Source organism: Pseudorca crassidens, chromosome 11 (assembly GCF_039906515.1).
Source record: "Pseudorca crassidens isolate mPseCra1 chromosome 11, mPseCra1.hap1, whole genome shotgun sequence".
NCBI lineage: Eukaryota > Metazoa > Chordata > Mammalia > Artiodactyla > Delphinidae > Pseudorca > Pseudorca crassidens.
Genome location: NC_090306.1, coordinates 102,066,285 through 102,091,389, shown reverse-complemented (window position 1 = coordinate 102,091,389; position 25,105 = coordinate 102,066,285). Strand labels below are relative to the sequence as shown.

Genomic DNA, 25,105 nt, shown 5'->3' with positions numbered 1-25,105 from the left:
ACAAAAAGCGGGACTGCCCCACCCTCCCAGGGCGCTGAGACGAGGGGCGCCTCTAGGACCTCTGAAGACCCAAGTTCGGGGGTGGGTGCTGGGCTGCGGCCAGTCCTGGGCCCCCGGGCTCCTGCTCTGGAGCCTCCCCCTGTAGAGCTGCACCCCTGCAAATCGGGGGTGGGGGCGGGTGGGAACCGAGGCTAAGTCGAGACTTGCAACGGTCCCTTCTTTGTGGAAATCGGGCTGATTTTGCCATGAGTCAGGGTTTCCATCCCCGGCAGATGCCATCCTCCGCGGAGCCCCCTGCAAGTGCGCTGCAAGTCTAGGCAGGCCCCTCCTCCCTCCTGGCCCTGGGAGAGCTGTCAGCCTCCGGCTCACCCGGCCTCCTTCTGGGAGCGAGGACAGCCCCCCTGCTGGCAGGAGGCTGGCGAGGGGCCAATGCAGCCAAGCTGAGGCCCCCGCGGCTCAGAAGCCTCGCCTGCCCTTGAAAGGGGAGCGTTAGGCACAAAGACTGGGGTTGGCTTCAGACGAGGCCCCTGTCCTAAGGGGTTGATGTTCTATTTGCCTTTAGATATCCTGGGATGGTAATAAAAGCGGGGAAGGACTTTCAGTCCAAACTGCCATTTCAAATCAAAGATCAATACGGATGTATCTGCAAGAGGGTGAGACAGAAGAAATCCTCGGCCCCTTGCTCGTGGCGTAGCAGCCTTTCCAGGGGGGGCGACGGGGCAGCTCCAGGAAGGGTGAGTTCTGACTAGTGGCGCCTGCAGCGCAGAACAAGGGAGACGACTCTCTGACCTCAAAGGGAGGACCCGGAAGCTTCTGCTGAGCAGAGGGCAAGGGCAGCCCGGCAGACCTGGACTCAAACGCCAACAGCATACAGTGATCTGGCCAGATGGCTAGTCTCGGGCGACTGCAGGAGAAAGCGGGGACCACCTCCTGTCTGTAGAACAGGTCACTCTGGCCGCTACTCCCGTGCTCGCCCCTGCCCCACGCTGCCTCTGCAACTGAAGCAGTCTCACCCAGACCTCCTCTTTTTACTAAATTCCATGGGATCTGCTTTCATTTCACATTGATCTTCCTCCGATATCAACGCAGTATTTTGCCATTTTAACCATTTTTAAGTGTACAGGAGAGTGGCATCAGGCACATTCAGTGTTCTGCAACCAGCAGCACTGTCCAGCCACAGACCTCATTCCTCATCCCAAGCAGAATTCCACCTGTTAAGCCATAACTCCCCACCCCTGTCTCCCAGCCCCTGGCAACCGCCATTCTACTCTCTGTCTCTATGAACTTGACTCCTAACACGGAGTATCTTCTAAAACCATTTTCTAATACACAGGGCACTTCACAACCACCTTGTTTAATCCTTGCCTCAAGCCTACAAGCCAGATATGATGATTATTCCCATTTTATAGAGGAGGAAGTTGAGGCTCCGAGGAAGTAAATGACCTCAGGTCACTTGGTTCAACACCAGATGTCTCTGACCTCAAAACACAAGCGCTTTCATCTAAACCAGAGATTGCTAAACTATAGCCGTGGGGCCAAACCCAGCTGCCGCCTGTGTTTGTAAATAAAGTTTTATTGGGACACAGACCCACCCACTTGTTCAACACCGCCATGGCTGCTTTCCAGCTCCAACCGCAGAGCTAAGTAGTTGCAGCGGAGACCACACAGCCCACCATGAATAACTTATTATCCAGTCCTTTATAGAAAAAGCTTGCTGACCTCCGTTCTATACACTACGCAGTGCCCCATCACTGGACGGTTCCCCCACCTGGCGGACCCGTTAGCCCTGGCGGCAGCATCTTACCAATACAGTTGCCTAGAGCATCTTGTATAAAGCCGCTCTTGCACTGTAGCTTGGGTCTGCAGCGGAAGGATCCCAGAGTATTCTGACAGATAAAATCGGGGAGGCAGTTATGAATACCACTCTCACACTCGTCAATATCTGGTACATCATAAAAAAAGGAAATTGTTAGCAAGAGTCCTGCCACAAGCATCTTTCAACACTTTAAAATCACAAGAATTTTTTTTTTTTTTAATGCTCATCACTCAGACTATAACCCCAAACGTTCCAATAGAGAGGTCACATTCCAAAAGGGCCTTAGCCAAATGGTGCTCGTGTTTCTAAAGATTCAAAACTGACTTTTCCCCCAAGGATCTTATGATGCAAATTTTCTGTTATGTGATAAATAACCCAGGCATTTTCCTGGCAATATGTGGTTTGATTTGGTTCTCATTTCGGGCATGTTTAGTTTAGATTATAAAGCGACGATGCTCTTAAGTGGCAATAAACACTGTCCCTATAAACTTATTCACTCTGCAGTCCTCGCAATATTCCAGATATTAACAATGATGATTGTCGTGACTGGACGTTGGCTGCCCTTCCCTTGAAGTTCATGGCGTCAAATGTTCAAAAGTGTATACTCAGCTGGCTGGGCCCCTGGGTTCTCGAGGTCCACACCGCCCAGGGAGTCTGCAGGGGTGGGGAGGACTGAGCTCATCCAAAGGCCCTCATAATTCAAACGACGTTTTTACACAAGTGGTCTTGTCGTTCTGAAGGGCTGGAAACCCTCAGCAGAAAACTATGTTCTAACAGATCCTCATCAAAGGCTTATCTGCTAAATAACATCTATGGTTTGGCGGGGGAAAGCCAGCAGCCAGAAATGTCATGTTTTTTTATGCAGCGGAAGGGAATATGCTTTGAACTTCAAGGAAACCTGGAATCAGATGGAAGGCAGCTGTTGTGCAAAAAAACAGCTCGGGGGTGGGGGGACTGGAAAGCACATGTGAGCACCTGAAATTCATCTCTGGTCTTGTTTTTAAATGAGCGTGTTCTAAGCCTTTTCAGAAATCCAAACTCTCCACTGTCATTAACTCAGCATTACGGTAAAGGAGGTAAATCTTCACTAATAACAGGGTTGGCCAGTGCCCCAGGCAGCCAAAGGGGGGACACGGCACCACGGAGCCCAGACCCCAGGGAGCCCAGTGCCACTTCCCCATCGCATCATACGCACTTCCGGGGGATGGGGTTTTGAGACTCGGAGCTTATCCTACCTTTGCAGTCATTGCCCTCTGTGAGCTCATAGCCAGTCCCACAGCTGCTGTCGCGCTGGCAGCGGAAAGAGCCCACTGTATTGATGCAGGATTCTCCAAGACGGCAGTTTTGGCCGCCCATGATACATTCATTGATATCTAGGAGAGACACAGGTGACGCAGGAGTAACCAGCAAGAACAACCGATCCTCACGCTTTATCAGAAGGAATGTACCAGAGGGCACGATGGGATCGACCCCCCGCATCCACCAAGCTCCCCGGGCACGTGCGTATTCAGGCCGTGCACCGGAATGGAGCCCTGGGCGCTCGCCATCAGTGCAAAAGCAAAAGCAACGGCTTCTCGGCCCTGCTGAGCTATTTCGGACGTACTGCTCTTCCTGAGCACCTGCTAAGCAAGCACCAGGCCCTGAACTGGACTCATGTGATCCCAGAGAACCCCCTATTCGGGGCTACCACCTCCCTCCGTCTCCCCCATCTCACAGGTGAGAGGCCAAGAGAGGTTGAGGGACATGCCCAGGGCCACTCAGCAGATCCTGGATTCAGAGCCCGGTCACACCCCGAACCCAACGCCTTTTCACAGCACGGTGTTTACATCCTGCTGGAGGACAGCCGTGGCCGGAAGCCAGGCGCTGCAAACTCCAGGAGACGCTGGGAAGCCGGTCCTGGACCGCTCTTCACCTACGAATGGGGCCCCAAGTTGTGCAAAGCAGGCCCTGCTTGGCTGTCAGGCAGAGGCAGAGGCTCCCGGGGCAGGACGACGTTTACCTTCACAGGAGACGCCGTCCGGGAGCAGCTGGTAGCCCACAAAGCAGGAGCAGACGACCTCCTCCCCCGTGTCTCGGCACTGCTGTTTGCAGGGCCCGCCGCCTGGAGTCAGAGCAAACGTGAGCGGAGGCCAGGTGCACCCCAGAGACCTCCTGGTTTTTTCCAGGTGTTTGGATGGGGGTCAGAGAAAGCGCCCTCAGGGTAGGCTGACACAGAAGGGCAGGCTCCCCAGGTTGGAGCCCACTGCAGCCTTCACAGCGCCCTCCCTTCCCATGGGAAACCCCCCGGGGCTGCGGCTTCAGGTCCCAGCCCTGATCTGACAGATCGGGGGCGGGTGTGCAGGGCCCCGATATCCCATTTCCACCGCCACTGCCTCAGCTCCGGCCGCCCGCTCCCCTGGCTCTCTGAGCATCGCTTGGTACCACCCTCCAACCAGGCTTCCTGCAGGGCGGCCAGCATGATGCCCAAAGAGCAAATCCCATGGGGACAAAACCTCTACCGGGCAAAAATTCCAGGGAATAAAATTCTGGCTGCTGCCCGGGGCCTGCAGGGCCCCGCCCACTTCTCCAGCCTCTTCCCTTCTCCCCGCACCCCACCCCATGACCCACCAGTGCCCAGCTGCTGCGGGTCTGCAAGTCCCCGCTCCCACTGCCACAAACCCCCTGCCAATGTCATCTCCCTGGCTAACCCATCCTCAGCCATTGCAAGCCAGCTATCCCCTCCCCCAGGGAGAGCCTCGCACGCCCCCCAGAGAGGATTACGAGCCTTTCTGGGGTTCTCTGCCCTCCCTTCCGCCTACCCCCAACCCCCAGCCCTCTGTGCCGAGTGTCACTGTACACCAACCACATCATTTTGTGATTAAACTGGCTCCCTAATGAAAGCCCAACCACAAGGCAAGCCACTGAATGTGCGCGGGGAGCGGACTTGCCAGTCCAGACATGCGGGAATGTTCCAGAAAGAGAAATAAAGTCTTAGCATATGGAAAACAAAGGTGCAAGGCTCTAGTGACTTTATTTTTTGATGTGGACCATTTTTAAAGTCTTTTAAAATATATATATATATATGTATATATATATTTATTTATTTGGTTGTGCCAGGTCTTAGTTGTGGCAGGCGGGCTCCTTAGTTGCGGCATGAGAACTCTTAGTTGCGGCATGCGTGTGGGATCTAGTTCCCTGACCAGGGATTGAACCCGGGCCCCCTGACTCACTGGGAGCACGAACGGAGTCTTAACCACTGTGCCACCAGGGAAGTCCCAAGGCCCTACTGACTAAATCTGCAAACGCCTCTCTTAGGAGACAAATGACTATCACAGATGGTACAGCTGGAGCTCCAGCCGCAAAATGAAGTATCACTCACCCCCGTCCCCTAAGGGGCTCCCAGCCTTGGGGGTCACCGTTCACAGAGTCTGTGGGCTGTGGTGGGAGAGCTCTGCACACCAGCTCCTCAAGCGGCCCCTTCTCTACAAGCCCACCCTCTCCCTCCCTCGCCCATCAGGCCCCAGGTAGGAGGAGAGGAAGGGAAGGAGCCTGGGAGTGCAGACAACAGGGCCTTACAGCTGACTCCCAGCCAAAGGGCTGCGGTCAAGCTCCCAGCGAGATTAGCACTGACTTCCCCTCGGGCTTCATTAACCACCAGCTAGTCCTGGGGTGGGGGGGGCAGTCTCACCTCGGCAGCGGTCATTCAGGTAGGGGTCCTCTTGTCCCTCCTCGATCTCAGAGACCTTAGCTGAGGGGGAAGAGGCAAACACAGGTTTGTCCACACACAGTGCCCACGTTAACACAGAGGCAACGCCGAGCATCTTCTCTTCTTGTAAATATCACGCAGTAACGCCTGTTGGTACATCTTATAAAAAGCTCAGTGTTCATTTTATCCTTTTTAAAAACAGAGTCACACTTATAAATGTAGCTAAAACTCTAAAAGATCTCTTATAGCAGAAACAGCACTGGCACAAGGGTCTGTCTGTAGTCATCAACTTAATGCTGAGCGTGGTTACATTGTCCACATTACTCAAATATTTCTGCAAATGCAGTCACGGCCCTACTATAAACTAAGTCACGTCTTCCAAACCGAAAACAATGCACCTGGTAAAAGCTTATGGCTACAGGTTGAATTGTGTCCCACCCCCCCCAAACCCCAGAAGATGTTGCAGTCCTCATCCCCAGTACCTGGAAATGTGACCTTAGTTTGGAGAAGGGTCATTGCAGACAATTAAGTTAAGATGAGGTCATTAGCGTGGGCCCTAATCCAATGCTGAGTGTCCTTACAAAAAGGGGAAATTGGGACTCAGTGACAGACACGCAGAGGAAAAGAGGTGTGAAGAAACAGGGAGAAGACAGCCATCTACAAGCCAAGGCATACCTCATGCTCCCAGCAGCTGGGAGAGAAGCCTGGAGCAGATGCTCCCAGAGGCCTCAGAAGCAGCCGGCCCTGCCGACACCTCGGTCTTGGACTTCTGGCCTCCAGACTGTGAGACAACACATGTCTGTGGTTTAAGCTCCCCAGTCTGTGGTGCTTTATTACAGCAGGAAATGAATTCACTTATTTTATACACTTTGCCTGCAAAGCTCAATGTAGTGCCGGACATCAACAGTCACTCACTCAGTTCATTCAACAAAGGTATCTGAGTATCTGCTCTGAGGGTCAAGCCCTCGGCACAGACAAGGCCCCTCCTCTCAGTAATTACAACAGGATAGAGAGGGACCCAGCGGGAGACCTGGGCCCTCATTTTAAAGGGTTGTATTCCCTTGGCAATTCTGGTACAGAAGAAACGGATTAGTCCTTCTAACCTGGGTGGGTAGACCCCAGAATTCCTAGAATACTTGAAAACCCAAGTGCTCTGCGGATGAGGACCTTCCGCAAGATGGAATGACAGTGACCACAATTCAATCACAATCCAACAGCCATTACATTACAACGCTGGGGGGGGAAAGCATAAAGCAAAGGTATCCCCAGCACAGCCACACCTACACAAGAGAAGCCAAGAGAGGCAGAAAAAAGACTGGAAGGAAACGTGACCTAATGGAAACCATATTTATCTCCATGTTGACTTCCTCTTCCTTCTACCTTCCCGTGTCTTCTAAAATGCCTACAGTGAGCACATGATACACACACACTGGAAAAGCAGACATCAGGAGAAAGACACATATTAATAATTCTGCTGTAAGTTTCAGCGCAACATAATTTATAGACACGAACTACGCATAAGGTGTTATTTTTTAGGGGTTATTAAGATATGGTAAGGGCTCCTGAATAATCCGAAGAATTTTTCAGCTAGGGAGGAACTAAGCCAGAGACACTCAGGGTGTGAGTCGTCTCTCGGTTAGGAGGCCGGGAGCACCTCTGCTCAGAAGGTTTAATGTCGGTGCAACTAGAGATGATCATACTAAGTGAAGCAGGTCAGAAAGAGAAAGACAAATGCCATATGATATCACTTACATGGGGAATCTAAAATATGACGCAAATGAACCTATCTATGAAACAGACACAGACTCTCGGACATAGAGAACAGACTTGTGGTTGCCAAGGGGGAGGGGGGTGGGGGGGATGGAGTGGGAGGTTGGGGTTAGCAGATGTAAGCTATTAGATAGAGAATGAATAAACAACAAGGTCCTACTGTAGAGCACAGGGAGCTATATTCAATATCCTGGGATAAACCACAATGGAAAAGAATATGAAAAAGAATGTGTGTGTGTGTGTGTGTGTGTGTGTCTGTATGTATAACTGAATCACTTTTCTGTGCAGCAGAAATTAACACAACACTGTAAATCAACTATACTTCAATTTTTAAAAAAGAGAGAAAAAAAAGAATGTTTAACTTGGGGACTCTTCATTCACTTGGTGCACTCCATCCCAGCAAAGCCCAAGTCCCTGCCATGTGCCAGGCACAGGCCAGGGTGTCCAGACCTCATCCTCCAAAGGACTCATGGTAAGAAGGCCAGGAGGACTCATGAGAAACTATTTATCACTCAGGTGATGAGGTCATCAAGATTTCCACAGCATTTTTCAGGAGCCAGCAAGCCTGGCAAAGAATGCCAGAAAAGGAATCTTGAACTGAGGCTTCCACAGCCTCAGTCTCCCAATCTGTAGAATGGACATAACCAAGATACGCCCTAGCACAGTTCATCCCAAAGGAACAGGGTTCTTTCCCCCATCTTAGACCAATACTTTGATCACTTATAATATAGATTATTAGAAAAACTAAGATAAGAAAACAGACATGTAAGTCCCAATTTTATATTTAAACAGACATGTTACTCTATCAAATGCTTATAGAAGTTTCTAAAAGCTTACTCCCAACTTCTGCACTTGTTTTGTTGCAGGCCAGCACTGGTCTGCGGGCCCGCTACGGTAGCACACAGTAGGCCCACAATAAATGTCAGTGGAAGACAGGAAAGCAGGTCTGTGTCTGGGTGAGGAGGAAACACAGGGAAGTCCTCATAGAGACACTGAGGAAAGTCTGAGGCAAGAAATGAAGCAGATAAAAGACAAGGGAGAAATAAGACATCTGGAGCAACAGAAAAGCTCAGAGATCATTAATGAAACAAGACATAAATCAACAAAAGTCCTCCCTAGAGACACAGGAGAAATCCTCCATCAGTATGAAGAATTTGAGTTTGTTTAAAGTGAAAATGTCATCCATGATTTCAAAAGTCAAGGAAGGAGCCAGAATGTGGTTCCAATCCCCCTTTATGACTAAAATATCTGAAATCAGCCCCACGGCGGCCATGGGGCCCTGGACTTGAGAAATCAAAACAAAGAATGAAAGCCTGGTCGTTGGACCGAGGACCCCAAAGCCACATGAATGGATGGCCTGACTCACTGGTCTGTGAGCTCGCCCTTCCGAGCCCCTTCCTGCCCCTTTCCCATTTTTAACAGAGGGCAGACGGAGCTCAGAGTGAGAAGGCAAAGGTCCCAGTCACGCAGCAAGCTTGGGGCAGAGCAGATGCTTGAAATTTTCCAGGGCTCTTTCCATTATGGCACAGGAAACCATTGCATAAGTGGAAGAGATGATTAGACAACCAAGAAGTTTCCTGAACCATGTAACTGAATCATGAAGCCCCAAGGTTTCAGGATTTATGTGGCTTCCGACAAATGGAGGGTGGAGACTGAACTGGTGGACACACAGCTGGGAGCCCTCTTGAAGCTGCTCTTGGGGTCATCTGCCCCTTTGCTGAATAAATATCTAGTGTTTGAATGCTCACAGCCTGCTATTAATGAGTGTTGCCCCTGCTATTAACGACTGGTGCCCCCTGCCTCAGCTCCAGATGGAGAGGTGGCACTGGCCAGGCATCGGAAGGCCAGCGCTCCCCCTCCTCTGTATGTCAGCCACGTGATCCTTTTTTTTTTTTAATAATTGTGATTTTTTTTTAAAGATTTTTGGGTTTTTTTGAGGTGGGCTATTTTTAAAGTCTCCATTGAATTTGTTACACTATTGCTTCTGTTTTATGTTTTGGTTTTTTGGCCCCAAGGCATGTGGGATCTTAGCTCCCCGACCAGGGATCGAACCTGCACTCCTTGCATTGGAAGGCGAAGTCTTAACCACTGGACCACCAGGGAAGTCCCCTGGCCACGTGATCCTGAGTGCCAGGTCCTCCTCTGTGAAACAAAAGCACGGCCGGCCACCCACGCTGCCCAAGGCGGTTGGAGGGATGGGACGAAATGTGATGGCAAACCCTTTATACCCCTTCTCCCATTTAATCCCAGCAACCTGAGGACGTAGGACTCTAATTATCCCCTTTTCACAGATGAGGGAACTGAGGCCTGGATACACCAGTTTGCCCCCCAAATACATGCCAGGACAGGGACATGAACACAGATTTGTCAGATCCCAGATCCCAAGTCCTCAGTTTCACTCCAGGACAGTGACAAACGTGACACTGCTCTGACAACTAGAACCCGTCTCTTCTGAGTTAAGACGATGGTAAATGTACATGCCCACACTGCCTGTGATGGTCAATTTTATGTGTCACCTTGGTTGGGCCACGGTGCCCAGATATTTGGTCCAGCGCTAGTCTGGATATGGCTGTGATGGTATTTTTTAGATGAGTTTGACATTGAAATCAGCAGACTTTGAGTAAAGCAGATTGTCCTCCATCATGTGGGTGGGCCTCGTCCAATCAGGTGAAGGCCTTAAGAGAAAGAGTGACCTCTCCCAAGTAAGAAGGAACCCTGCTAGCAGACGGCCTTTGGACTCGAGCTGCAACATCAGCTCTCCCCTGGGTCCCTGGCCAGTGGGCCCACCCTGCAGATTTCAGACCTGGCAGCCCTCACAACTGTGTGAACCAATTTCTTAAAATGTCTCTCTGTCTCCAAGTCCTATTGGTTCTGTTTCTCTGGATGACCTTAACTAATTGCACTGCCCAAGAGGGAAGAAAGGGGGTAATTACCTGCTTCTTGAAGGTCCCCAACGTCCCCCGGGGCAAACTCTGCTGTCTCCTGGCCCTTGACACAGCATGCCCGGAAGACCAGCCCACACTGGTAGCCGACCATGAGGCTGTACTCGCAGCTCTGACCCTGGGCCTGGGCCGCCCTTCCCAGCAGGCAGCAATGGCAGCACCTCTGCAAACACAGGAGGAGACTCCCGTTGGGGAAGCCAGACACAGGACACAGTGGATGCCCACGGACCTCTCAGCCCCGCCGTGTTAATGCTCCCTGGACGGTGATGACATGTGCCTGACCTGGGCTGCATCTTCTACATGTTGGCAGGAAACAGCAAAGCAATCCAGGCCCGAAGCCTGCTGCCCCCAAATCTCGCAGGTCCTGATCTTGAAAGGAACCTTAAAGGGCCTTATCCCAGCACACGCTCCATGATACCTGACTGCCCCCCAACATCCCTGCCGGCCCAGCTTCCACCTCCAGGAAGAGGGGGTTAGGAGAGGGCCTTCTGGGGCTCACACAAGAGCTCCCTAAGGGTCCATGACTTCTGCGTGGTCTGAGATTTCTCTACCACGCCTGGAAGGATGGATATGCACCTCGTCTCTTCCCGCACTGAGTGAGGGTGGTTCAAGCAGCAGGAAGGGGACCTCAAGCCTGGCCATCAAGTGAGGAACAGAGTTGCTGCCTGTCACCTGGACCCCAGCGTTTCCAAAAGTCACAGCTGAATCCCAGGGACAACATTCACCCGGGCACAAGAAAAGCCCCATTTCAGTCCTTATCATTCTAAGAAAAGCATAAGAGCTTTCCAGAAGGTCCACAGCAGGAACAGAGGAGGGGTGGCTTTGCTTGAGTCTCGTAGAGGTTGACGGGTCTCCCATCCGCTCATTCTACAGCCTCTGCTGCCGGAAAGAGTGGGAGCCTCAGTTACCTCCCCCACCTTTTAGGCCATGAGGCACCCTTCCCGGAAACACAGACCACACATCTGCCAAAGCCATCCGTTTCCACTCCCCTTAGAAAGTTCCATGCCTTTCTCTCAAGTCGGGGGACACTGGCGGAAGTGTCTGCGGGGCAGACAGCGTCTGCAGAGCCCCAACCCTTCCTGGGAGGCAGTCACTGAACACATAAGGTCCTGGCTCCTAGGCCCCCTTGACCAGATCAACCCCCCTCGCCCCCGCCGCCAGCTCTCTCACACCAGAAGCCTCCTCCCATGAAAGCCCACAAAGGCTGAGGGGCGGGCAGAGGGGCTCTGGACCCACAGCTCCTCTACGTGGAATCTCCCTACACATTCCGACCTGCATGGAAAGAGAATCCCCGGAAAGGAACCCACACACCCCGTCTCGGGATCCAGACTTCATTCCAATGCTTGCTCCTTGAAATTACTGCAGGGCCTTCCTAACTGGGAACGGGGGCATCTTTCTTCCAGGGAATTCATCTTTGTCACCTGGCACCTCCAACAGAAACCCAGATGTCCAGGTTAATTAACTTTCCAAACCTGAGTGCCTTCTGGTCGGGCTGTTTTTCTCCCTCAGTAGGTGGCAAGAGAGGGACAGCCTGGTTTATTTGCAGTCTTCAGACCTGGGAACGCTCTCGGTAACCTTTCCACATCCGTGCAAAGATGCAGGCCTTCCACAGTGACAGGGGTCCTGAGTGACCTGGCCCGGACTTGGAGTCCCAGGATGGATTACGGCCTTCATTCATAGCTGACCTTTGGGCAGGGTTCCCTCTGGGCCAGATGGACCACACTCCCAGCTCTGCCTCACCAGATCCCTCCCTTGCTGGTCCTGAAGGGACCCCTGCTGAGAGGCCACTTTGGAGTGTGGGCCTCTCTGAACCTCAGTTTTCTCTTCCAGGGCGGTTATGGAGGTCACGTGTCATCAGAGGCGTTGGCGGGGGCCCATCCTGAACTCTGACTAGTTCGGGAGAGCAGAGAAGCTGGAGGGCCTCCAGAGTGGGGTGGGGAATGCCTATCTGAATTGAGAAGAGGCTTCAGAAGGCCTTGAGCCCAGATAACCCCTGCTCTGACCTCCACATTCCTGTTTGAAGCCCCGGGACTGGCAGTCTTCAGGGCAAGGCTGGGTCACTCCATCCCTGTTTCCCCGGTGTCGGACAGGGCCCGGGGTGTTGTCCAGGGTTTACTGAATAAACTGGAGGAGGTGGCGAGACTTGAGTGTCCCTCCTCCCCCCCGAGTTGAGCACAATGCGCTGTTCATAAGGAAAGGCATCGAGGTCGGGGGTGCAGGGAGGAGCGCCCCAGGCCTCCTGCTGACGCAGTGGCTGCTGAGCTGGGAGGGGCCCAGGTCCTCACCTTCACGAACATGGCCTCGAGGCTGGTGTTGTCACCATGCGGCACGGTGCAGCCGTCCTGCTCGTTGGCCAGGTTGATGCCCGTGGCACAGTGCAGCTCCTCTAGCTGGCTATGACAGCACTGCTCCTGGACCATCCTGTGGGCAGAGGGGGCAGGCTGGCCCAAGGGCTCTGTGGGGCGGGGGGCCCACCAGCTGGTACTCAGGGCCTGGAAGCAGTAGCCCCTCGGGGATGGGAGCTCTGTCATCTTTGGGTGTCCCCCCTTCCCCATCCCCTCCACTCATCCACAGACACACACACAACGCCTTCATACAGAAGGTGCCCAACAGTGTTTAATTAGGAAGACTGGATGCAGGGTGGTATCTGGGAGTGGAGTCGAGAGCCCCAGTTGTGTGGCCAGAGCTCCAGTTCACCTCTGTGACCTCTGAGCCCCAGCCACAGAAAGTTCCCACCTATTTTAAAAAACAAAAACAGCTGATTGCTGACTCTGGGCCAGACCTTCTGATCCTTTATCAAGTTGAATCCTTCCCAACACTCATCTCCAGTTTCCGGAATCAGAGGAAACAGCTCCAGGGAGGTGGAGTAGCCTGCCCAAGGCCACGGAGTGAGGGATGGTGGCAACGGTGACACCGGGCCGTGGCAGCCACGTCTCCCAGCCCCGTTGAGGGCTCCGGGAGGAAGGTCCTCGGAAACCCGAGGACACACGTGCACAAAAGCTTATGTCGCCAGAAGGACCGTCACCTCCCAGGCTTGGTCCCTCAGACACAGCTCCAGGTGGTGAGGGCAGGCAGGTGACGGAAAGCGAGGTGTGTGATCACAGGTGTGGCTCCCACCAGACCCCAAATAACCCTGGCTTTGGCCAGAGCCACCAAGGGCAGGAGAAGCCGTCAGACCTGCACTGGGCCGGAGAGGGAGGGGCCCCGCTGGGCTCCGTGTGCTGCCAGCCAGGCTGCCTCGGCCCCCAGCCTCCACCCTATGGGGCCAGAGCTCTGCACCCGGCTTCCCGTGAACTTCTAGAACTGCCCTCGGGCTCCAGGATGGATTTGTCTGCAGAGAGACCTCCGAGATACTGCAGGTTTGGTTCCAGGCAACCACAATAAAGTTAGTCACATGAATTTTTTGGTTTCTTCGTGCATATAAAAATTATCTTCACACTGTACTGTAGTCCAGTAAGTGTACAATAGCATTATGTCTAAAAAAGCAATACATACCTTAATTAAAAAAACCTTCCTTGCTAAAAAATGCTAACCATCATCTAACAACGCGGAGTTGCCACAAACCTTCAATTTGTAAAGAAAAAAAAACACGCAACCTTCAAAGCAATAAAATGAGATATGCCTGTACTCTGCTACCACACATCCACTCGTGCTCTCAGTGGATTTGCAAATGGCGGCATTTCACCGCATTATCAGGGAGAGCAAGCAGATATGCATTCATTGATCCATTCACTCAAAGATATTTATTGACTGAACAGGAAACAAGTGGTGTGGAAAAATGGGAGCCCCGATGCACTGTGGGTGGGAAGGTAAAATGGTGCAGGATGGCAGGTACTCCAAACATTTTAAATAGAATGACCATAGGGGGCTTCCCTGGTGGCGCAGTGGTTGAGAGTCCGCCTGCCGATGCAGGGGGCACGGGTTCGTGCCCCGGTCCGGGAGGATCCCACGTGCCACAGAGCGGCTGGGCCCGTGAGCCATGGCCGCTGAGCCTGCATGTCCGGAGCCTGTGCTCCGCAATGGGAGAGGCCACAACAGTGAGAGGCCCGCGTACCGCAAAAAAAAAAAAAAAAAAAAAATTGAATGACCATAGGATCCAGCCATCCTACTTCTGCGCATAAACCCAAAAGAATCGAAAGCAGTGACTCAGACAGATATTTGCACACCCACATTCCCAGCAGCGTGATTCATAATCGCCAGAAGACGGGAGCAACCCAAGCGTCCATCAAGGAATAGATGAGCTAAATGTGGCCTGTACCTGTGATGGACTTGGGTTCGGCCTCAACAAGGAAGGAAACCTTGACACATGTTACAACATGGATAAACCTTGAGGACAGTAAGCTAAGTGAAATAAGCCAGACACAAAAGGAGGGATACTGTGATTCCCCTTATATGAGGGACCCAGCGGAGTCAAATTCATAAAGACGGAAGATAGAAGGGGTGGGCTGGGGGAGGGGGAGTAAGCAGGAGGTTTTCTTTCATGGGTACGAGTTTCACTAGGAAGATGAAAAAGTTCTGGAGATGGATGGTGGTGATGGCGATAGAGTGATGTGAATACACTGAACTATACACCTAAACATGGTTACGATGGCACAATTTGTGTTATGTATATTTTAATGCAATTTTTAAAAAAATGTGGCTGTGGCCCTACTGTGTGCCAGACCTGTACAGAGGCTTCAGGGACGGGGAGAGGGATGGCCTGGTGGGGAAGCTCAGCCTCCCACACCAGGGGGCTTCTGGGGTAGCAGTTACTATGTTCTACCCTGGTGGGGCTGGGCGTCCAGAGAGCTGCTCTCCCCTTGCTGCCTTTCAACTTGGACAAGCATTCACCTGGCTGCCTGGCTCACCTCCTTCAGGTGCTGGCTCAGACGTCTGTTCTCAGCGAGGCGTCCCCCGACAGCTCTATTTAAAATTGTAAACCTGCCCTGATCAGGAGACCCTGCCTCCTGTCCCTGGGTTTTCCGTTCCCATGACACCTTGTGCCTTCTTACAAACGACAGACCTTCCCATGCCGTCATCTGTATCCTCCGTAGAAGAGATTTTGCCCATTTTGTTCACTGATTCATCTCCATCTTGTCCAGAATGCCCTCAATACGATTTGTGAAATAAATAAACGAAGGGGTTCAGAGAGTGACTGGTAGACGGAAAAACATCATCTGAGGATCCGCCTTAGGTTGTGGCTCCGTGTGTATCCAAATTCCTCCGAGAGACTCGCGGGCTTAATCCAACCCAAGGTTCGAGGCAAATTTATATGTGGGTCCTAAGGCATATGGGCCCTTGGTCGAGGCCGGAAGGCATGGCGATGCATGAGTTGAGGAAACGATCGGGCCCAAGCGTGCCATGTGTTAGAGGCTCAGGCAGAGGCCGAACGTGCCCAGCTGGAGTCCATGTGTGCAGAGAGGGGCTGGCCCCTCTGCGGTCCTTGCCAATCCCCTCGTCTGCCAGTGGCACCAACCCCAGGCCTCTTGGGCCCCACAGAACTCTCAGTGCCTTCCTTCCTCGACTCTACCCTGGAGGCTCGGGCTGGGGCTCGCCCACCCGTGTGATCCCATTCTCCTCATGCTGAGCTTAGAACAGCACTGAGATCAATAAAGATTTGCCAAATGAATGAGAACTTAAAACCGGAGATCCCGGCAGAATTCCACTTCAAAGGAAGAAAAATGATACCAGAACTACTGAGTTACCAGGTGGTCGCTGGTCTCTGTTTCTTGTATCTTTTTTTTTTTTTCTTGCGGTACGCGGGCCTCTCACTGTGTGGCCTCTCCCGTTGCGGAGCACAGGCTCCGGACGCGCAGGCCCAGCGGCCGTGGCTCACGGGCCCAGCCGCTCCGCGGCATGTGGGATCCTCCCGGACCGGGGCACAAACCCGACGTCCCCTGCATCGGCAGGCGGACCCTCAACCACTGCGCCACCAGGGAAGCCCTGTTTCTTGTATCTTTTACCTATTACTAGTAAGAGGACTCTCTCAAAACAGATTGGGTTTCTGACCTGCTCTCTCCCTTCTCTGCCTTCATTAAAAACGATAGCCCTGAACTTGTTAGAAAATCCCTGCTATCAGCATCGCTGCGCTGCTTGTCACTCCCCCCTGCACACGGCCCCGCTCATCCTAGCACCGTGGCTCTGACTTGGGGCTCAGAGTCATCTGTCGTGTGCCGTCCCCATCCACCGGGCGAGGAAAGCATGGAGGGCTGGGGCGGGGCGGGGGGCGGTTCTTGTTCTCCGGAGCATCCCCTACGGTGGCACCCAGTGCTGCCCCTGGAATTAAAACCCAGTTGTGTTCTTAGATGAGCTGCATCTTACTTTGAGCCCAAGACCACAAGCTTGGCCTCTGACCTCTGCAGATGGTATGGGGTTCAGACCCCGACATTAACTGACAAAGAGGAAAGGGTGCAGGGCAGGCAGCACCTAGGGAAACAGGACCGGGGTGCGGTCAGAGCCCAGCAGCCCAGCAGCTAACTCACTAAGAGGCCTTGGACACAGACGCAGCCCCTGGTCGTGAGTTCAGGGACAAGTCCACCGGCCTCCCTGGGCCTCGGGGCAACAAAAGGCCGATCGCTGGCAGTCAGCGTCCTGGGAGTTGAATAACACGTCTTGAGGACCCTGTCATATGGAAACTCGCACTACCCAGCCAGAGTTCCCTTGGGTCCCACGTGATGAAGTGAGTGGGCCCCACTGGAAACATGTCGGGGGTCAGGGGGAACCTGGACTTGCACCCATATCTGCCCCCAAGAGAGAAGACCTTCCCTCTCGGCCATTCAGGTGATATGACTCACGTTTCAGGAAATCTCTGACTGCGCGTCTGAAGTTTACAACCCTGCCCAAAATGTAGATCATGGACCGTAATCTCGATGTTCCGACTACCTGGTCTTTTGTTGCAAAAACTCCTACATATCCTGGCTCCCCCCTTGCCTCTTTGGAACAGTTTTCTCAGCATTATCTGAGAGACTGTGTCCCAGGCTTGAAGTCCTCAGAAAGTCCACCAAATAAAACATAACTGTCAAAAAAAAAAAAAAAAAGTAGATCATAACACGAATGCCTGCTGCATAGCCAAGAAGGTAGTTTCTCTAGAGCCTGGAGCCCACTGGGGGTTCAAGATACCTCCAAAGCCCAGTCAAGACACTGGTGAGTAGAAGTCAGTAACAAATTCAGTTGTGACTAAAATCCAAATTCACAGGTGGGGCCCAGAGGCCACTGAGTCGCTGACCTCAGTTCCTCCTTCTGTCTGTTGAGGGGTCAGCTGGCTGATGCCTCACTTTGTAAACCTCTGATTTACAAACAGGGCTCCCCGTTTTGGGTTGAATTGTATCCCTGCCTCCCACAATTCTATGTTGAAGTTCTAACCCCAGGACTTCCGAATGTGACTTATTTGGAGATTAAATGGTCATTAAAGAGGTAATTAAGGTTAGGGTGGCCCTAGTGCAATCTGCCTGGCATCCTTATAGGATAAGAGATTAGGACACAGACACACAGAGAGGGGAGACCACGTGAGGACATAGGGAGAAGGTGGCATCCCCAGGCCAGGAGAGACGCCCCAGGAGGAACCAGCCCTGTTGAGACCTTGATCTCAGACTTCTGTCGGCCAGGCTGTGAGACAGTAAATGTCTGTGGTTTAAGCCGTCCGGGCAGAGGGATATGTGCTGGCGGCTCGAACAGACACATACAGCCCCACAGCCTGGCCTGGTGGTCCCGGTTGCTTCCCTAGCCTTGGTCATTATCACAACCCTGAAAGGAAGCTATCGCTGTCCTCCTTTTACATTTGGGGAAACTGAGGTTCCAAGTTGGCTCAAGTCACACAGCCTGAAAGCCGGCCCAGGAGGGTCCCCAGGGCCCGGCTGCCTCTCAGAGCCCAGTCTGCAAACAGAACGCTTGGCGCTCACCACCCAGCTTCGCTCCGCAACTGCCAGCCACCCTCTGACGTTTCCAGCTCGAAGCCACGCTCGGGAGCCAAGATTCTCGCTCTCACTCATCAGACGCGCCATAAATCCTAACGGCGTGGTCTCCCAGTCAATTCAAACAATCCGAGTGCCCCGTCTTCCCTTCCTTTGTTTGGTCTATAATGCTTTCGACTTTTCAAGAATTTCCTAAATCGAGATTTACATCCTCCGTCACTGCTGGCAGGCAGCAGTCTCTGCTCGATGCCAACACAAATGCAAAACTCCAGAGTGAGGCAGACAAGCCCCCCCTGCACATTCCTTCCATGGCAGCTCTCCACCTAGCATCCCACAGCTCCAAGCATCCAAGCAGCTTAGACTCGGATTAGAGGCAGAGAAAATGAACGGATGTCAAGTGATGGAATGCGTTCATACCCTCGCCTCCCCCTCAACCTCTGCTCCCCAGGCAAGCAGATCTGGGTTCAAGTCCTAAGGCCATCAACTACCAGCTGTGCGTACTGGGGAAAGCTCAGTTTCCTCATCTGTAAAATGGGATCAGGAACAGGGTGAAATGAGACGAAGGGCAGCAAACGCCCAGCACAAAGTCGGTGCTTCATAAAGGCTCGCTATTATTTTTACGGTGATGATCAACATTACATTCCTTTATCATTTATTCTAAGCTTACATTCTCCCAAAACTTTGAGGGAGCTTGAGTCAATTGAGGAAGAGAGGAACAAAACTAGTTGATCCAGAGGCTGGCTACTGTATAAAGTAGACAACGGTCTGGCAGAACTTTTGCTCTGGGACTCGCTTGTCTGCGTTTTCGGGGTCTGAAGGTGGCCCATGCTTTTATCTGCAAAGCATTTGCAGTCACACGATGCAGTCATCCGCCGCCCCCAACAACCACCCCCTTGCTGGGTGACTTGGCCACACGGCCCAGGTGCGGCAGCGAGGGCTACAGACCCACATCCCCTTGCTTGCAGCCTGGTGAAATGACGGGATGCCCCGGCAATGCCAGGGTGGCACAGGACAGGTAAGCGGAGTCCCGTACAAGGCCCGTGGGAGCACAGAGGAGGGACGCGGGGGTCACCAGCCCCCCACACCTCCCGCACCCTGGCCCTGGGGGCCCAGCCTCTCCCGGGGGCCTGGCACCCACTGCCCCTTCCTCCCCTGCTGTTGTCTAGAAGAACACTATTCTGGTAGCACAGCGGCACTGGCAAACATACCTGCATTCCTTAGATTCCGAGACGTAGGGCAGTGAGCAGTCCCTGTGCTGAGTGGCCATTCGATGTCCGTCTGCACAGCAAGCCTCCATGGGGACGTCTGCGCCTGCCGTGCAGGGAAGAGAACGGGGTGACTGGCGACAGGTGACTCACCTCGGACCCTGCCCAAGGTCCCCTTAGACGGGTGGCCCCCTCAGGTGGCCGAGAGCGCCCCCTCCCGGCCGCACCATCTGGACACCCCTTCCTTAGGTCTCCTCTACAGCATCAGGACGGGGCCGAAAGGCCGCGGCACATCCGGTCCTTCAGTCACTCGACAAACGTGTACTGAAAACGCTGAGTCGCAGGCTGGGAGCACACACTCCTCTCCTCCTAGAAAGGCCTGAAACCTTAACTACTACCTTCCAAATCCAATTCTGACGGGGCTGCAGCTCAGCACCAGAATCCCTGCTCCAGCCAGATGCCGGAAACGGGGATGGGGACCTGCCCAGACGGGGTCCCTGCCTTTGCAGTCCAGAAGAAAGAAAGACCGGTGTTACTGACCAAGGCACGGCCGAGCTGCCGTCCAGCCCAGCGGGTGGGTATCCAGGATGCTGCCGACCCCGCTCCTATGGGGTCACAGATGGTTTCTATCACTAAAAATGAACAGTGCAGAACTGGGGAGGCCTACAGGTGTCCCCCAAACTGGGACAACCAAGGAAGGCATCTCTCGAGAGTGGGGAGCGAACACCAAGGAAGAGGTACAGCATGAACAGAGGACAGAGGAGGGAACCGTGATGCGGGGCCTCGAATGCAACCAGCCAGCTCTGCGGAGAAGCAGAGAGCCAGAGTTTCCGGGACCCAGTCTGTGTTCTCACTTCATCGTCGGAGCCATTTTCTAGGAGAGCATCAGTCCTCACTGTGCGGGTCGGGAAACTGAGGCCGGTGATGGTCTCTGCCCTTGCTTTGTCACAAGGTTGCCTCTTCGCTCACGAAAAGGAAAGATGGAAGGCTCAGGTGGGTCCGGCCGCTGGGGCACCCACGCCCTCCAGCGCCCAGCCCGGCACTCAGCCCCACCCAGGCTGCTGCCCCGCTGGGCCCCTCGGCTCACAGGAAGGAGGGGACCCCACCGTTCCCCAAGGGAGGAGCAACCGGATACGGAGGCGCCCCCAGCGTCAGTTCCACCCGCAGCCGGGAGGGGGCTGTTGTTAGTGGCAACAGCCTCTGCTCCCAGGCGGAAGGTCACCTCTCAGCAGGACATTTCAAAATTGGGCTCTAAGAAACGCCACGGGGGGCTTCCCTGGTGGCGCAGTGGTTGGGAGTCCGCCTGCCGATGCAGGGGACACGGGTTCGTGCCCCGGTCCGGGAAGATCCCACATGCCGCGGAGCGGCTGGGCCCGTGAGCCATGGCCGCTGAGCCTGCGCGTCCGGAGCCCGTGCTCTGCAACGGGAGAGGCCACAACAGTGAGAGGCCCGCGTACCGCAAAAAAAAAAAAAAAAAAAAAAAAACGCCACGGTTCCTCACGGCTGAGCTTCCCGCGCCCCACGGGGTAAATCCCGTCGGACTTGGCAGCGTTTCCTGGCACCAAGGGCCTTGGGTGTTCTGTTTGAGCTCATTATTCTTCCAAGGCCCGGCCCTCGGGGTGGCCCCAAAAGAGAGGGTCACTCCAGGGCTCAGCACGAGGCCAATGTGTCCAGAAACACCGGCTGGGACGGCTTGCCCGCGGCCACCTCGAGCACCTCTGCCGACAAACGGCACCTGGAACACGGTGCCCTTGAGCTCTTAGCTCACCTCCAGGGAGACCCCAATGGGTGTGGTCCGAGGCTGGGCCAGGCGTTTCTGTTTTTTCCTTCTTTTTTTTTTTTTTATAAGCAGAGGTCTTCTTAGAAGCCCATATGATTTAAATGTATTTATTTATTTGTGGCTGTGTTGGGTCTTCGTTTCCGTGCGAGGGCTTTCTCTAGTCGTGGCAAGTGGGGGCCACTCTTCATCGTGGTGCGCGGGGCTCTCACTATCGCAGCCTCTCTTGTTGCAGAGCACAGGCTCCAGACGCGCAGGCTCAGTAGTTGTGGCTCACGGGCCTAGTTGCTCCGCGGCATGTGGGATCCTCCCAGACCAGGGCTCGAACTGTGTCCCCTGCATTGGCAGGCAGATTCTCAACCACTGCGCCACCAGGGAAGCCCCGGGCATTTCTTGAACCAGGAGGAGGAAGGGCCTTGCCAGGTCCCCCAACGATGACAACCTCAGCCCCACCCGCAGCCAGGGGAGCTTGGAGCGGAAGATGCGCTGCTGCATCCTTGCTCTCTCGGGTTCCCCCAGGCTGGCAATAAGGGTGACAGTCCACCCCAGAGCAAAGTCTGCCGGTCCACTGCCAACCGGCCGCTCGGCCCATCCCGACCTCAGCTGTCCCCCTCCACACTTCCCGACGATGCCATCTGGTGAACGTGGGGGGCACTGTGGGCTGGGGGTCAGATATAATTGGCATCACTGGCTTCCCAGCCCCAAACAGCGAGGTCCCTCGTGAGGGAGAGCCTCTCGGTTACCGGGGTGACCTCCAGGGGCCCCACTCATTCATTCGTTCCTTCCTTCATTCTTGCTCCAGTTGATTCGAAGGGAAGCATTCACGAAACGCAGGACCTGACCCGTCACAGATAAAACATGGCCTGTGGTTCTCCCCCAAGATGACTGTGACCCAGCCACGTGTCCCCTGTGCTGTACCCCGTCACCCCAATCCCAGCCGGGCCCGCCTAGCTCTCCCGCCCACAGTCTCACCCCTCGTGGCTCTCTCAGCCCCTCTGGCCCCGGCCCAACCCCCATCCAGTCTCTCCCCCGCCCCTGCAGCCCGCCTGCCCACCAGCCCGGCCTGGAGCAAACTCACAATTGACAACATCTGTCTGCCTCGCCCTCCCTCCCTCCCTCCCTCCCTCCCACCCATGCAGAGCTAGGCCTCCCTCTCCGGCTCAGCCCTCAGCCCACAGCCAGCCCTCAGCAGCTACAGGGGTGAGTAGCAATGCCAGCTTCGGAGCCGAACAGGCGTGGGCTCCAATCCCAGTTCCGGCGCCTTCTTGCTGTGTGACCCTAGGCAGGACACTTCACCTCTCTAAGCCACAGCCTCCTGGACGGCAAAACGGGGCTCACAGTACCTTCTGAAGGTGGCTGCGGAGATGGATAAAGTTTATAAAGTTCCGAGCACACAGGGAGCCCCAGTAAACAGTGGCTGGATTACACGTGGAAGGAACAAAGGGAATTTGCTTGCCGTTGTCCGTGAAGAATGCGGGAACCAAGGCCCCGTCTCGGGGTGCAGAATGGCCCAGAGATGAGTGGCGGCCCCTCGGCCTCCCTCAACTCTGAGAAAGGCAAGCACAGGTGAAGCTCAGACTCCTGGAGCTGGCTCAGTGGCGCGAGAACTTTGTGCCCAAGCTGTAGAAACGTTTGGAAATGATTCCCACTGGGGAGCCTGGAGCACTCTGAACCTTATTCTCAGAAGGACAATGAAATGTGACATCTTTCGCTCAATCCAGAAACGTGGAACATCCCCGGAATGCCCCAAGCAGCCATAAAGCTGGAACTCCCGGTGGCCGGGGTCAGCACACCCTCCTTGGGCAGGATGCGCCCCCTCTCCAGCCAGGGGGAGGTTCCTGCACTCCCAATCCGAGGGGCCACAGGGCACCCACGGCCAGGCTGGATGGTGACGCAGCAGAGAGGTCAGAGCAGACAGGACAACGCCGTCCTCCTCGTAACAGCCGGACACATGAGGATCCCCGCAGAGACAGCCCGTCCATTCACCACCTCTCAGCCCCTTAAATACCTTTTTTATGCCCCTGTGCCAGGCACAAGGCGTCACACTGTTGTATAGAAGTAGCATCGTCTCCAACCCACTCCCCCCCAGTCTGGGCATCTACGTTACTTCCGATATTTCACTATGGGAACAAACAGCTCTGGGTTGAGCATCTTCATCTGTCAACCTTGTCTTCAGATTCTAACGATCCCAACTTGGCTATGCTATTGAAACCACGTTGAGTATGACGGTCTGGTTCTACGGGCCATTATTTATCTTTCCTTATGTCCTGTAGAACAACGGTTATATATGCAGCCTCGGGTTAAAATTACTTTGGGGAACTAACTTCCCCATGATTGTTGTTTTTGGAAGCTGAATGCCCAACATTGAAAGGAATCCTTCTTTTAATTTTTTTATTGTTGATGACATTATACTAAGTGAAACCAGCCACAAAAGGGCAAACAAAAGGACTGTACGAGGCCACTTATATGAGGTCCTGAGAACAGTCAAATCCATGGAGACAGAAAGTAGAATGGTGGGTGCCAGGGGCTGGGGGAGGGGGAGGGGGAGTTAGTGTTTAATGCGGACGGAGTTTCCATTGGGGGAGATGAAAAGTTCTGGAGACGGATGGTGGTGACGGTTGCACAGCAATGTGAATGTGCTTAATGCCACTGAGCTGAACACTTAAAAAAGAGCTGAAACGGTCAACTGTATGTTATGCGTATTTTTAAATTTTTTAATTGAAGTAGAGTTGATTTACGATGTTGTGTTAATTTCTGCTGTACAGCAAAGTGATTCAGTTATACATATATATACACTCTGTTTCGATATATTCTTTTCCATTACGGCTTATCATAGGATACTGAATATAGTTCTCTGTGCTGTACAGCAGGACCTTGATGTGTATCCATTCTATATGTAATAGCTCAAGGACCTTGATGTGTATCCATTCTATATGTAATAGCTCAAGGACCTTGATGTGTATCCATTCTATATGTAATAGCTCAAGGACCTTGATGTGTATCCATTCTATATGTAATAGCTCAAGGACCTTGATGTGTATCCATTCTATATGTAATAGCTCAAGGACCTTGATGTGTATCCATTCTATATGTAATAGCTCAAGGGCCTTGATGTGTATCCATTCTATATGTAATAGCTCAAGGACCTTGATGTGTATCCATTCTATATGTAATAGCTCAAGGACCTTGATGTGTATCCATTCTATATGTAATAGCTCAAGGACCTTGATGTGTATCCATTCTATATGTAATAGCTCAAGGACCTTGATGTGTATCCATTCTATATGTAATAGCTCAAGGACCTTGATGTGTATCCATTCTATATGTAATAGCTCAAGGACCTTGATGTGTATCCATTCTATATGTAATAGCTCAAGGGCCTTGATGTGTATCCATTCTATATGTAATAGCTCAAGGGCCTTGATGTGTATCCATTCTATATGTAATAGCTCAAGGACCTTGATGTGTATCCATTCTATATGTAATAGCTCAAGGACCTTGATGTGTATCCATTCTATATGTAATAGCTCAAGGACCTTGATGTGTATCCATTCTATATGTAATAGCTCAAGGACCTTGATGTGTATCCATTCTATATGTAATAGCTCAAGGACCTTGATGTGTATCCATTCTATATGTAATAGCTCAAGGACCTTGATGTGTATCCATTCTATATGTAATAGCTCAAGGACCTTGATGTGTATCCATTCTATATGTAATAGCTCAAGGACCTTGATGTGTATCCATTCTATATGTAATAGCTCAAGGGCCTTGATGTGTATCCATTCTATATGTAATAGCTCAAGGACCTTGATGTGTATCCATTCTATATGTAATAGCTCAAGGACCTTGATGTGTATCCATTCTATATGTAATAGCTCAAGGACCTTGATGTGTATCCATTCTATATGTAATAGCTCAAGGACCTTGATGTGTATCCATTCTATATGTAATAGCTCAAGGACCTTGATGTGTATCCATTCTATATGTAATAGCTCAAGGACCTTGATGTGTATCCATT

General features: G+C 52.9%; 1 protein-coding gene across 3 annotated transcripts in view; it reads right to left on the bottom strand.

The window, feature by feature from the left end:
* The window catches only part of FBLN1 (fibulin 1), an 81,439-nt gene that overhangs the window by 44,783 nt on the left and 11,551 nt on the right, over positions 1-25,105 (bottom strand). For all 3 annotated transcript variants that reach the window (XM_067698372.1, XM_067698373.1, XM_067698371.1), the window contains exons 2-8: positions 19,311-19,413; positions 12,499-12,634; positions 10,205-10,376; positions 5,484-5,543; positions 3,816-3,917; positions 3,052-3,189; positions 1,805-1,942 (exon numbers count right to left, since the gene is read on the bottom strand). In XM_067698372.1, coding sequence (XP_067554473.1) covers positions 1,805-1,942; positions 3,052-3,189; positions 3,816-3,917; positions 5,484-5,543; positions 10,205-10,376; positions 12,499-12,634; positions 19,311-19,413 — 849 coding nt within the window. The remainder of the gene's footprint in view (positions 1-1,804; positions 1,943-3,051; positions 3,190-3,815; positions 3,918-5,483; positions 5,544-10,204; positions 10,377-12,498; positions 12,635-19,310; positions 19,414-25,105) is intronic.